Below are 14,175 nucleotides of genomic sequence, written 5' to 3' on the forward strand. Positions count from 1 at the left end.
AGAACCTTGAAGGCAGAGTATCATTTCAGTGCAGCAATGGGGGTGTAACTAACAGTACCCATTTTTAAACAGTAACAGGAAGTATCTCCAGTTCCTCTGGCAAGTGCAAATGTACAGATTACAATCACTTCCTTTTGGCCTCTCCTCCGCTTCTTGGTATTTTACCAAGTCGATGTCAGCGGCACTCAGGTCCTCACGATTGAGGATGATGTTCTATCTGAATTGCAGGATTTTTCTGGTTCAGAAAAAGAGCTCCTACTGAGTCAGGTTCAGGAGGCTAAAGATCTAATACAAGGGTTAAGATTTATAATAAAACATAGAAAGGTCAGGCTTGATACCATCAAGAAAGATTGATTTTTTTTGGGTTCTTTGTGGACTCAGGCAAAGGTGTGGTAATGTGTCCGGATCTGAAATAAAAAATAATCAGAAAGGTATTGAAGATGATGTTAAATCAACCCTCAGAGTTCCCTCAGACACACAGCAAGATTGATAGGCTTTCCCTCATGATTCATTCAGGTAATCTTCGAAATAAGCTTTTTTTTTGTACAGGACATTACAGCCGTTTAAGTTAAAACTTTTACAAAGGGCTGGAGTTATTTACAGATGGTTCCTTTAGCTCTGGAAGCAAGAGAAGTAATGAGTTGGGGTTTAAGCCACATTGATGCCTGAAACGGACGTACTATCTTCTAAACATACCCAGATGTATTATTAGAATCAAATGCAAGTCTCTGGGGAAAAGAGGAGAAACATGCAGCATGTTCTCAACTGGAGGAAGATGGTTAAGGAAGGAGACCTCAATGCTCATAAATTGTTTAAAGCTTTCTTGCATGATCCTTTTTCAATCCAGAGTCTAGTAAATGGCAGGGTAACGTGTGCAGTCCTACTTGACATGGACAATCTGACTGCCGTTAGATAGATCATCAAGTTGGGGAGCACAAGGTCAAAACGCAGGCAGAGTTAGCCGAGGTACAGTGGATGCTTTTTATCCAGCATGGGGTAGTAGAGTATCTTCTGACACCATTCAAAATGTTGGCGGGCAGGTACTTGAGGAATCTCTGCAACAGCAGCGAGGGGAGTTTAGATTGGCAGGTTTTCAGAACCTTGACCAAAGTTTGGGGCTTGTTCAATATAGATCTATTTGCTCCACACTGACGGCTCAGCTGAAGAAGTTGCCTGGATTTCTTTTGTTGTTTTTGCTATTGTGTTTCACACATGGTTAATAAACGTCAATTGTTTCCTCTGTTGTCATTTCCTGCATGGAGGAACAGGATTATGGGGGTTGAAGTGCAGTGCTTTTACATGTTGTCAAAATAAACTATAACACAGGGGACTGCACAATTCTCACCTCTTTTGTCTGTGCTAAAATCAGGACTCTCCTTCACCAGCTGGCTGGGAAACTCTGCAATTAGCTTTCCCAACATGCGCTAAACCTCTGCTTCTCTTTGAGCGCAACTGAAGGTAAGAAACCCAAGGCAGTGTCAATCAGTTTGTAGCTTTAGCAATCTGAGAGACCACTTTTTTAAGCAATCAGAATAGCACCCTCAGTTAGGGACACTGCAAATGGAACCTGCAGCCAAGAAGAGTAACCCTGGGTGAAGTGATCCAATCCCCGTGGGGGGCAGTAAGTAATCTGGTAGTGGTCCAAGGATTACTGATGGATATCCCCTGCTAAACCTGTTTTATTTTTAATTTTGCAGCAGGCAGAAGCAGATCCCTCAGAAAGGCATTTTTTTGCCTCTGGATTTGCTTCGGTGTACCACAGATGAATAAAAAAACCTCTAGTCTACTCAATGCACATTTTACTCGATCCTGAAAAGTAAATAGTTAATACGCGCATTTACATCAGGCTTTAAAGCTTTATTTGTGGAGACCAGCTTTTAGAGGTGCTGGAAGCAATGAACCAGGCAGGTAGGCAGGCACCATTCTATTACTGCAGTTCAGAACGTTTCCTTAGCTACATTTTCTGAGCGTCTGCTATTCTTCTGCATTCCATTTGTATTGTGATATTGCGTATTTCACTAACCTCATTGATGTGCAAAAGGTGGAGCCTCAAAGATCAAGCAACACCTACTAGCATCACACCAGCATTTGCTATTCACAGGCGGTCCAAATAAGACAAAAGTTATTCATTATAAACGTTTACTGCAAGTGTAGCTGCGAAAGTGAGAGCGGGTGTATAAAATGTTCACAAGGGTTGTCCCATGTTGTTTAGTGTGCTAAAAAAAAAAAAAGACTGTAAAAGGGAATATTTCATTTCCAAATCCTGCATCATATTTGTAGTATGTAAAACAGGTAGAGGCACTTTAAAATCAAAAACTTTTGGATCACACATTAAAAAAAAAATAACAGCCAGGCTTAATTTGGTAATTAATCGATACCTTGGAAAGAAAATAACACTCAGGAACCTCTGGGCCCTAGATTAATAAAGTAATTTATGAACTCCACAAAATAAATAAGGAATGTAAACAGATGGATTTTTAACAATTCGTTAAGGTTTAAGCAGGCTAAGTGGGAGTTTTTCTAAAAGAAAAGTATTTTAGGATTTGCCGTTCAAAAAAAAAAAAAAGAGCAACACATCAGTTCCTAAAAAAACAAAGATTGTGCAAAATGCGCTCGTTTCATGTCCAGTTTTGGAACTGCTTATTTGCAATAAGCAAATATTAGTGAATCTCATTTTTACACTAAGGTCTCCCATACATGTAATCCACTATGCTATGTATTGGGACGCCAAGAAAGACACACAGTACAGGGGATTCACCAGACGAACCAAGGGGCAGGTGTTTAATCTCCCTGGAATCTTTAATGCTAAGAGGTCGGTAGAGGAAAACTGCTCTGCCCTTGAAAAGAGCGTTCTAGCTACATATGATGCTGAAATGCCTCTTACAAACATAAAAAAACGTCAACAACCATCTGCCCCATTGTATAATACACTCTTGAAACAGTCAAAACAGACATGCAAAAGACTTGAAAGGCAGTGGCGTAGGTCATACTCAGAAGAGGATAAGAAGTGCCTGAAGCCCTCTCTGAATGACAAAAAATGGAAAAAGCTAAAGCTAAGGCCGAGTGCTATGCCACCCCCATTCTGAATGCCTCCAATAGTGCCAAGAAGGTCTTCGATATCTTGCGGGACATGTCACATACTGAATGCAAAAAAATACGACATTGTCCCTTTGCAAGCTCTCTGTGATAACATTGTAGACTATTTTCCATTGAAGATCAGTAAAGTATTAGAGGATATTGGAGGTTCTTCCGACCAGACAAGGTTGAGTCAGACTGTATCCTAGCCTGACGGAGGTACAGAATCAGCAACTTCTACCTCCCTCACTAACACTCCCCCAGCCGAAAGTGCTTTTAATTTTCATGACAGGACTAATTCGGTAAATACATGCTTCTATAGGCTTATTATGTTTGTCTTAATGTCTGAAGAGGTCTATCTGACTACAGCTCTGTCCATTTCATAGAGTTCCCCTCTGAACCCTTTACCACTTAAGGTCTGGAACAAGATGGCTGATGAGTTGATACCCCACACTGTTGATTTGGAACCAATCACTGGAGTTAAGTATTGTTCCTCAGCAGTGCAAGATTGCCATAGTCACCTCTTTGCTGAAGAAGCTTACTGCAGATTCATCGGTTTTTAGCAATTTCAGACCAATGTCTCTTCTCCTGTTTCCAGTTAAGATACTTGAGCACCTGGTGAGCAGGAAGTTGTCTTGATATTTGCAAAAACATTTTTTGTTAGAAAAAGAATTTGGTTTTAGGCCAGGGCATGGGACTGCCCTCTTTATGGCTATGGATGACCTCCAGTTAAGGGAGGATAGTGGGCAATATACAGTTCTCTTAATGCCCAATCTATCAACCACCTCTGATGAGGTCAACCATCAGATCCTCCTAAATAGACTTTCTGCAATGTGAATTGGTGGGACCGCATTGAAGTGGATGAGCTCATACCTATCAGAAAGGCACAAGGCAGTTGCCCTGCCCCCCTACCGCTCCGTTTTCAAATCTGTCCAGAGAGTTACTCATGGATCAGCAGTCAGTTGGATCCTTTTTAATGTTTGTATGAAACCACTTACCACCCTGATTAAGGATCATAACATCAGTCTAGTTAACTATGGTGATGATACACAGCTGATCCTGTCCATAAGCGATAAACACCAAGATGCTTTTGACTCCTTTCATAACTGCATGGCAGACATGGTCAAATGGTTGAATGTCCACTCCCTTAAATCTAATGGGGATTAAACAGAATTCCTCTGCTACATGGCGAATACAGTCCCCATGCCACTTTCTGTCAATTTCTGGCCTCTCCCCAATAAACAAGAGCTGTCCTTACCTACTACGGTACGCAATCTTGGGGTTACATTTGATGGTAAACTTTCCCTGGAGCCACATGTAAACAAGGTAGCCGGGACATGTTTAACAATTTTGCAAGGTCTTAGAAAGACTTTTACTCTGCTCCCCTCTCAATCCAAATCCCCTATAGTGTGCAGTGTTATCTTGAGCAGAATGGATTATTGTAATGCATTGATCCTTGGGCAACTGAGTATCTTCTTAATAGACTAAATAGAGTAAAGGCCTTTGCCGCCAAACTGGCATTAACCAGATCTCATAGAGCATCTGAGGAAGTGAAAGAACTACATTGGCTCCCTCTGAATCAAAGGATAGATTTTAAATCTTTATGTAGTTTCTTTAAGGCTCTGTGGGGCTTTTGTCCTGTGCCCTTGCAACGGAGCCTAAAGAAATACACTCCAGGACAGTGTCTTCGCGGAGCTCCAGCCAACCTCCTTTGTGTTATGAGATTTCGCAAGGCTTTACAGTTAAGGCATTTCAACTCTGGAATACACTGCCAGCTGCCCTTAGGGCCTCTACTGATCTATTGTGATTTAGGAAAGCTTTGAAGACCTGGCTCCCCCCCCCAAGTAATTCTACTGGCTGTGTCAGCCTCTAGCCTTACTCTCACTGCTGGCCCCAGTCTAGATTAAGTGTATAGCGCCAGGATACCTGTAAGGTGACAGCTGCACTCTAGAAATCTATTAAATAAATAAATTAAATTAAATTCTCAGTTGGATGCGAGTAGCTGAAATGACAGTGGAGCGTATTCACTCAAGCTTGTACCACAGGCCAAGTTGTAGCGAACCTGGTTACGGTTACTCAATCATGCTGCTGCATTGATAGCACGATAGGGTTAGAAGGTGGGCAACTGTTTACAGTGACTTAACAGGGATAAAAAATGATGATCAGCATTTCATATAGCTTTGTTACAGATGATCCAGCACAGTTAGGTTTGATTTTTGATACAGTATGTACTCTCACCCACATATTGTAGGTGGGAGTTTTAATGCAATACCCTCAGAGATAAACCCCAGCAAAATTAAAAATGTGGCTAATGAGCAATGGAGAGAGAAGATACATTAGGGATAATTGGAACCTTGCAGTTTATTGCCCTGCAATAACCACAAACACCCCGGTCAATAGAGTGCTCATAGACTAGTTAAAAGAGCCATTCAAGCCTTGATAAATGTTCAGCTAATAAGTATTAAAAATGTAATTTGCACCTTTACCAATCCAGCAATACTGTTCAATCATGCGCCTATACTGAGTCACATCCAGAGCTAACCGGTCAATAAACCCTATTCCTCATTAATATATCATTTGACCCCCCATTTCAGGGAGCACAAATCTCTGGTTAAAATCGAAATTCTTCCTAAAATTAAATTTAGTGAACGTTTTTATTTTTGCACAGCGAAAGCTGTGAGAATACATGCTATTCATTTGGAATCGCATATGGGACTGGCCGTATGCTTATGTGCACTTTCTGAAAATGAATTTTGCATTGTTGCAAAAGTTTAGTACATATGTTACAAAGAAGTAACTTACAATGAATCCGTGATTTAACTTAAATATTATGGATGAAAGGAAAACATCAGACGGATTATCTTTTAAAAGTGCAGTTATAATCCAACTGACACAAGTTTTCTCGAGGTTTCGGATAAGAAAGTCTCAAGATATATATGCATATTTTCGTTATTTATTTCTTTTTTAACTGAAAATAAGTTGCATTGTGTTGGGTGTAAGCAGGTCCCCAAGTCATGTATTTTTTTTTACTTTAGATTTTGGTTTGGCAGTTTTTCATTTCTAGCGAGAAAGCCAATAGGTCTGTTTTAGAACTGAAAATGTCTCTTGATTGATTCATGAGTTTGTGTGTGGGTGGTGGTTATTGCATAAAGTTGACTATGCGAATTTACAAATGAATCATTGGTTGGATAAATGAATCCATGACCACATTTATGACTGAAAGTGTACATATGTGATAAGTTACAGGATGGCCAGACTCACATTAATGTAATGTTACAACAGTAAGTTGTAAGCCATACGTATTGGTGCAGCCAACATTTATTTGGTAAAGGCAGAGCTCTAGGCGCGGTTAGACGACGCCTACCCACTATTTTATGAGGGTAGACGTCATCTACCCTCCTGCAAAGTTGGCCACTTTCAGATGAATGCCACATTCTTTCTTACTTCTACCAGAATTCACAGAATTATGCTGAACTCGTCCCATTGTCATTTTTTGACACTGGGACACTTTCAGCAACCCCTGCACCTGATCTGCTTTTGTTCTGAGCAGCAACATGCAGGCGGTGAAGGTGCTTATCAGATTCCAGCTTCGACCATAACAGCAGCCAGAGTTAAGAGGCCATTAGGCCTCCTTCTATTGGTGTATCTTGGCTGGGACCTAGAAGAAATGGAGGGGAAACAATGGTTCCAGCTTGTTATCACTTCACAGATACTTAAGAGAGAAATGCTTTTGACTTTGCTCAGTCCCTGTTTACAAATATCAGAGGTGTTGGTCGCCCCAGCATTTACACAAATCACAATTTAAATACCACTATTGTGTTTTACTTCTGTTATAACGCGTTTGCACTACTCATCCGAATGCCTTACCCATTTGATAACATAGAAATCAGTCATCTGCGTGTTACAAAATGTGGTTTGCAAGAGACATTAACCCTCTAAGCTATTTTGATTCAAAACTAAGACTAGGCAAAACATAGCCCTCTTCAGCAAATACGGTATTTTCCAGAGTTATCTCACCATTATTGTTATTCCTTGAGATTTAGCTGGCACACAAGGATTTCTGCAGCAGGTGCCTTAACCCCATAAGATATTTTAAAATACAAGCATTGCAACCAATTAAGCAGAACAGATTTACAGCCACAATTCTCCCTGTTGACAATTTCTTTGTGGCAGAGTTCAAGAAAAAATAAATGTCAATGTTGAGGCCCAGATTTTGCATGGGGTTGCGTCAATACTTGGCACAACCCCAAAGCAAAATCTAATTTGTTAAATGTTGTAATGTGCTCAAATGTACTCACGATAGACCAGCTAAACATATGCGAGCTGTTAAGATCCAATGTCACTTCTTGTGAGGTCATGGGTTGTGATGCCCCTTCCTGCGATGTCACATGCAATGTCACGTGCCTTGATGTCACTTCCTGTGATGTCACACCCATTCTGCCTTGTTGGTGAGTTCTCCCCACTTCTTTTTTCAGGACTTGAGCCCTGGTTAAAGGCTTTAAAACCTGAACTCGATTCAAATAAAATATGCACAGTGCAAACAAATGATGCCATATATTGACAGTGTGTACACGTCTCATTGAGAGCGTGCCTTAGGCAGAGGCGCAGCAAGCACCAGTGTGGAAGGGGAACAGGAGGGATATACCTACAACCACTTCCACCGGGCAGTGTGGGCCTAGTGGGAGAGTGCAGCATTTCCCAGACAAGGAGATGGCAAAAGAACTCTGAGGAGAGAAGTACAAGCAGAACTTGTAAGGTGCAAGGTGAGATCCAGGGACAGGTGCAGCTACATGACAGTGTTATGCAAGTACTCTTTTGTAAAGATTAGATCATGTTACATGAGGCACCAGTCCTGACGCTTGTTACCAGATGCTTGTGCATTCGAAGAATGTTCGAGTGCTAGTCCTAGTTGTAGACTGTTTTGATGCGAGATGTTTACCTTTATTTCTTGTGCAGGCTAAAGGAGTTTGCATACAATGTATTATTTCCTGCTGCTTATTTTATCATAGCCAGTGAAGTATTTTTCCTTTCCATGCGGCGCAGCAAATATAAACCTGCTTGCAGATTGACCTTGAGCAGGTTCTATGTCAATGGAATTAATAAAATATAGCACTGTTGGCCCCGTAGGTTTCCCAACCAACTAATCGAAGCATCACTTTCTGTCCTGTGTAACCAATGCAGGGCCGGAGCTGGAGTCCACTCCCACTTACTCCTTGGACCTTAGTGCATGGAAAAAAGTATAAAAGATCCACACAATTTGAGGGTTAGACGTCTGGCCACTTGCATGGAAGATATGCAGAAAATTGGGGCTCTCATTTGAGGCGCAAGTGGCTGTATGTGACGCAGCAAATTTTAGAATCTATTTTATGCTAATATACCACGCTGTAAACCAGCTAAATATAATAGAATTGTGGATTTTACCAATAGGTTAGGAATGGGCAAAGAACAGTGTTTAAGGTTGGTCTAGTTTCCAACCTTCTTCAATTTTTGGTTGATGGAATATTTTTTATGATGATAATTCATATTCATATCCATGAGTTATAGGAAATCACATAATACATTCTAATGTACTACACATTACCAATCTTCATATGTATACTATTCCTGGTGTTTGAGTGGGGCTTGCCTACATCACCTCCAGATGAAAGAGATCGCTGACAAGTTTATCGTACTCCTAACACCCTTCTTTCACCGGACCAGAGTAGATAGGTTAAAGCCACCTGCCAATGTTCCATTTCTTTAAACAACTCTTTGAATCCTTTTGCAGCTCAGACTTCTACTGATTGCAAAGTCTAAAATCTTGGGATGGCACAGCAGGAGGAGTGTTGTGGCCATTCTGGAGGTGGAGAGATCCCGGGGGTGCACTGTCCGTTACAGCCTCCTTGGGTAAAGCCAAAGTGGGGCAGAGAGAAGGGCATTGATACAACTATCATTCTCTAACCAAGAGACAGCTGGACTTTTTCAGCATGTTGTACCTCCATTTAAATGTGTACTCAGGGGAAAGGGGTAGAGCGGGGCACACAACTGGAAGACACACACAAAAGAGTGAAATGCAATTCAGGGCTCAAACTACCTAGCTTCTGCCTGTTCCTTGTAGAGCTGCCTACACTCACCCTCAAGCACCCGTAACATATTCTTCATCCGATGTCACAAGCACTCTTGAACAGTGGAATGGGTGCCACTAACGCTTCAGCCAACATTTCATTCAAGCTCGGCCGCAGTCACCCGCGTAGCTAGGGGGGGGCGAGGGGGGCGGTCCGCCCCAGGCGGCACTATTTTGGGGCGGCGCGGCACATGTGTTTGAAGTGCAAGCGCAAATGCTTGCGAATGCTATGTTTCCAGGCTCAGGCTGGCCTGGAGTCTACTGGAGAGTCGATGCGCGCTGCTTCCGGCAGGCGTGGGTGTAACTGCTCGCAGGCAGCTCTAGCTGCTTCAGGAGCAATTTGACCGCCAATCGTTATTAGGCCGCGGGACGTCCTGCCGCCCGTGGCGCGTGCAGAGCCAGTATCAGTTGTAGTTCATTGGCTCCGGACCTGGCCCCTGCCTGTCCCCGGGTGCTGTGCTGCCGGGCAGAAGACTTACTGAGTTGCTTGCGGCTGCCTGCCCGCCCAACGACGCCATGGAGTAGAAGAGCTTGGTGTTGTCGGTGAGTGTCACTCTCGGCGCACACGCTCCCTCTGAGTGCCCCCGCTTGCCCAGTCTCTCACAAATCACTTTACTACGCTATTGTTAGAACCTAGACCTGTGCCCCACGGTCTGCGACATGGCTGTAGCTGTTGCTGGGGGAGGTGGAGCGGGGAGTGGGGTGGAGGAGCCTTCCTGCATTTTGTGTATCAAAGTTCCAGTGTACATTCACATTTAATATCCCTAAAAGTAGACTTTTTTTTTATCTGCGTAATGCTGTGTCTGTGCTTGGAAAGAGTGGCGGCCACTACAGCGGAATCCGCGCACAAGCTCTGATGTATGCAATCACTTAGAATATAATGCAAAGTGGCTTCAACGTGTCAGATCTTCATAACATCTATTTCATTTGGCACCACTTTTTTATTATGAAAGTATCAGAGCTATAAAGCAGTCTAGAACGAATATAGACACTTGCTTTTTATTACTACTGTGCCACAATGGCTGCTCTACATGCTTTAATCAGTTTTAAATGTAGAGCAGTTTTCGGAAAAATCAGAGTAATTTATCTTCGACTGCATTGCTCGGTTATGTGCTCGAGAGACTGTTCGTTTGCATGCGAATTGTGGGAGGAATGGGTTGCACCTCGAATACCACACTTTTGTAAGTATCATATCTGAGACCACTTTGAACTTTGAATGGCTTCAGTTCTGGGTGTGTGCTATTCAACTTCACTTCTTACTGTGGTTTACCAGACAATTGTGGCGGCGCACATGCATCATAGGGGACATCTATAGAGTTCACTTTACAAACTGTACATGGCAAGACTGCGCGCCTCGTCCTCGACGCCAGGCCTGGCCCTTGCCTGCAGCCTGGCTGCCTCCTGTGCATAAGGCTTCTTGAGTTGCACTGTATGCTCAGCAGTCAGCTCTGCTGGCTGCGGCCTGCCCAATGACTAGAGCTTGGTTGGTGAGTGTGTTTCCCACGGCCTGAGCTAGGCCGCAGCCCCTCCCTCCGAGTGCCCCACAGTCTCACACACGGTGATGTGAGGGTCATTATCAGGGTCGGAGAGTGGAGACTAGGAGACCCTCCACACTTGAGAGTGGCTTGTGTGCAGTGTTGTCTGTTGTGCCCAACTTGTAGGCAGTCTGAGTGTCTGTCTACTGCTGACTGTCCCAGGCACACAAGTTCCATTGGGCTCAAAGTGCTTCAGCCTCCGTCGTGTGTGGCAGCCCAGGCTGTGACAGCTTCCCTAGCACACACACAGCTGTAGCAGAGTACTTCACAGGTCTTTAAAAGACCATTGCTTGTTAATGAGGCTTTGTTGTTTTTTTACCCCTTCTTAGAGCCCCTGCATCTCCACTCTGCCTATTGCTTGAAGAATTCGAATTTTTTCTTAGCCCCCCCTTGAAATTTGGCTTTAGTTGCGCCTTTGCTACTATCTGGCACTGGTTGGTTAATCTCACGCACATGTGAACTGGGCTGGTTGGCTGGCCTGTGTCACTCTGTGTGCACTTACTGCACTGTCTGTTGCCACAAGCCCCGGCCACAGCCTTAAATCCTGTGACTGTCCTCGAGTTAGTAGCTGCCGCCTTCAACTTCAGGATGACGCCACGAGTGGTCCAGGATGGTTCGGTTGACTGACTCTATTCTGCCCTATTCTAAGTAAGTGACATTTAATTTGTACCTCTCCCTCCAGGCTACCTATACAGTAGGAACTTGTCTAGGTTACGATTCATGCCACAGAGGGGTGTGGGTGTGTGTGCACTGACCGATTCGTCGTTCCATTTTTTAATGTATATTTTTATAGTGTCGCAGTCCTTTTCCCCCGCACCCCCCTACCTGCCATGGGCGGCAATCTGGGGGATAGCCCCGGGCGCCAGAAGCTCTAGCTACGCCCCTGGCCGCAGTGGAGTGCCAAACCTTGTGCCACTACCTGCCCCCATTCAGTGTGGTGCAGAGCTCGCCTGCAGAAAGAAGGCGTCTCAGGATAGACTACAAGACAGCCACCCCAGCAAGATAAGTTAACAAGAAGAGTAAGACAGTCGTAGATGCACTTTTACTTGAAGCTCATATTGTTGTTTCAGTTTGACAACTGAATAACAATGTCTACGCTATAAAAGGAAAGAAGGCCTACCTCTGAGTTGGGACAACTTTGGAACCTCAAAGTTACCCTTGTCAGGCTATGGTAGTCATATGTTAGGCAATAGTACTCCACCCACATATGCTACTTGCAGTAGTATTGCTTTCATAATAAATTCAGAACTACAGACAAGTGAATGCAAAGAAAAAAGCAGGTCTGAGAGATCTCTGTGGCACATCTTTTTCTTGTTCAACACTGCAGTTTCAAAACGTGTTACACATGAGACATAGAAATTTCAGACATAAACACAGCTCAAACCTAGAAATGTACAATAAAAACTCCGACATGCCAAATTTAACGAGAGCAACTATGCAATGAGTATATTTCCAACGTAAAGCTAAATTCCTGTAATCTGAACCAGTTTTCCAACATGTAGCTAAATTCCTGTAATCTGAACCAGTTTTCCGTGCACAGATTTCACACGTGTTATTGTAATTTGAGTTTACTTTAAATAACTCTTAAAGATTACAATTTAAAACGAATCTGTACTCACATGTCTTGGTTTGCATTTGCAATATTTGGACAGTCTCATACATGATAGAGTGCAAAAGAGTGATTCTATGACACACATTGACCTGAGAAGCATCAGTACACCTTCTTTCCACTGTTTTGCCATCTTGTGGGAATTTCAATCAGCTACTCGTACAGTTTAAGCTTTTGCTTTACCTGTGGGTTTTGTTGTTGTTTTTTTAACGGTTTTTATATAGCGCGAGCTTGGACCTAGTGCATTACAGGCGCTTTACATAAGGATCCGATTACCTTACATAAGGTCAGATTCCGTTTTTTAAGACATAGGAAATAGAGTAATTTGAGGATTCGGTGGTCCTGGTTTTATAGTGGAATAAGCGGGAGTATAGTTCCCATAATGCAAAGGCAAAAACCTGAATTAACTTAGCTGGGAAACTTAAGAGCTCTGGTATCATAAACCTCACCCTTGCCCTGCACGAAACTGCCCGATGGGCAGAGACTAAAAGGTGGCATGCAGAAACACAGCGGAAAATATTACACGTGATGTTTGTTCAAAGGTCACTAAGACACAGCCACATAAAGAAACAAAAAGTTACTCCAGGAAAGATGCACTTTGTAACTGGGCATGAGAAAGCGTTTACAACAAAACAATAAATACATCAACCAATTTTAGACGAATATTCCGTGTCCACCTGCACGAAAGAGGATCTGAGAGAAAGGACATTTTGGCCATGCATATATATGTTCACTTTCAATCCGCAAATGCATTCGGTCTCCATTAGCCGATTAGTTCCTCATTAGCTGATTAGTTCCTTCCCTGTGTGTTTTGCATTCCGTGCGGCATTCATTGTCCGAACATCAAAAATGAAACCGCGAGTGGAAGGAAAAAAATGGACGCGTCCACAGATGGTGTTGACATTAATTATGCATGTTACCTACGCAGGCTTACACATCAAACGGTTACTAATTGCATGGATATTGGATATTATTTTCTCAATTACTTGTTGCAAGAATTATGGTTGGAGCCCACAGGCGCAGACAAGCCCTTCCTTTCAATAATGTAACTGCATTAGACTTTGAACGTGTGGCCCGCCTTCCTCCACAACAACACAGCCCCTCCCGCAGGACCGAGGCGCGCGACAGGTGGCCGGGCAGGGACTGGGCTGCTCGCAGCTGTCCCTGCTCCCCTAGGTCGGCTCGCGCCGTTGTCTGCTTACCTTCCCGGTGACGCTTGCTCATCTCTCTTGCCGTCTTGCCCAGCCTTGCCGTGGGTGCTGCTCGGGTGGTAGGCCGTGAGCACAACTTCCGAGGAGTTAGACAGCCAGTTCATGGTGCGACGAGCATAATTTCTGCAACTACGCGCTGAAGGGAGAGACGGGAGAGTAAGTTCCTGTCTCGCCTGGCAACTTGGCTCATTAGCATCTGTCAGCGCCGCCCCTTGCTAAGATGTTGCTGAAATCCACAGCAAGAGGCGGAGCCACACACACGCGCCCATGTACACCGTCTCCTCACTTACAGCTATTGTATGACTCATGACTTGAGAGGTTTGCTGCCTGGAGCTTCGCTTGGCACTGATTATCCGGAGTTTTACAGTTTTGTGTGCGTGAGGGTGTGCACTGCTAAGAGCTCGAATATAGACAGCATAGATTCAACCTGTATATATTCTACATTTTTAATCCTGCTACTTTTATCTTACACCTGGTTCTCTTAAAGGTATCACATTCTGTTGTTCTGCTCTGATAATCTTCATTTAATCCCATTTTGACAAGTTTCTAGAGACAGAAAATGAGCCCCCAGCCCCACCCTGTTAGGGAAAGAGGAGCACAGCGAAGAATTTGAAGGGAATCTCAACCTTGCCACGCTGTATA

At 43.5% G+C, this 14,175-nt stretch overlaps 1 protein-coding gene across 3 annotated transcripts in view; it reads right to left on the minus strand.

The window, feature by feature from the left end:
• ARHGAP18 (Rho GTPase activating protein 18) overlaps positions 1-13,832 on the minus strand; it is an 843,873-nt gene extending 830,041 nt beyond the window's left edge. Inside the window, exon 1 of one of the 3 annotated variants that reach the window (XM_078648922.1) lies at positions 13,525-13,832. In XM_078648922.1, coding sequence (XP_078505048.1) covers positions 13,525-13,637 — 113 coding nt within the window. In that variant the 5' untranslated portion in view covers positions 13,638-13,832. The remainder of the gene's footprint in view (positions 1-13,524) is intronic. The other 2 variants (XM_078648923.1, XM_078648924.1) reach the window with 2 other exon arrangements.
• Between the last annotated feature and the right edge of the window lie 343 nt (positions 13,833-14,175).

Source organism: Lissotriton helveticus, chromosome 6, assembly GCF_964261635.1.
Source record: "Lissotriton helveticus chromosome 6, aLisHel1.1, whole genome shotgun sequence".
Taxonomy (NCBI): Eukaryota; Metazoa; Chordata; class Amphibia; order Caudata; family Salamandridae; genus Lissotriton; species Lissotriton helveticus.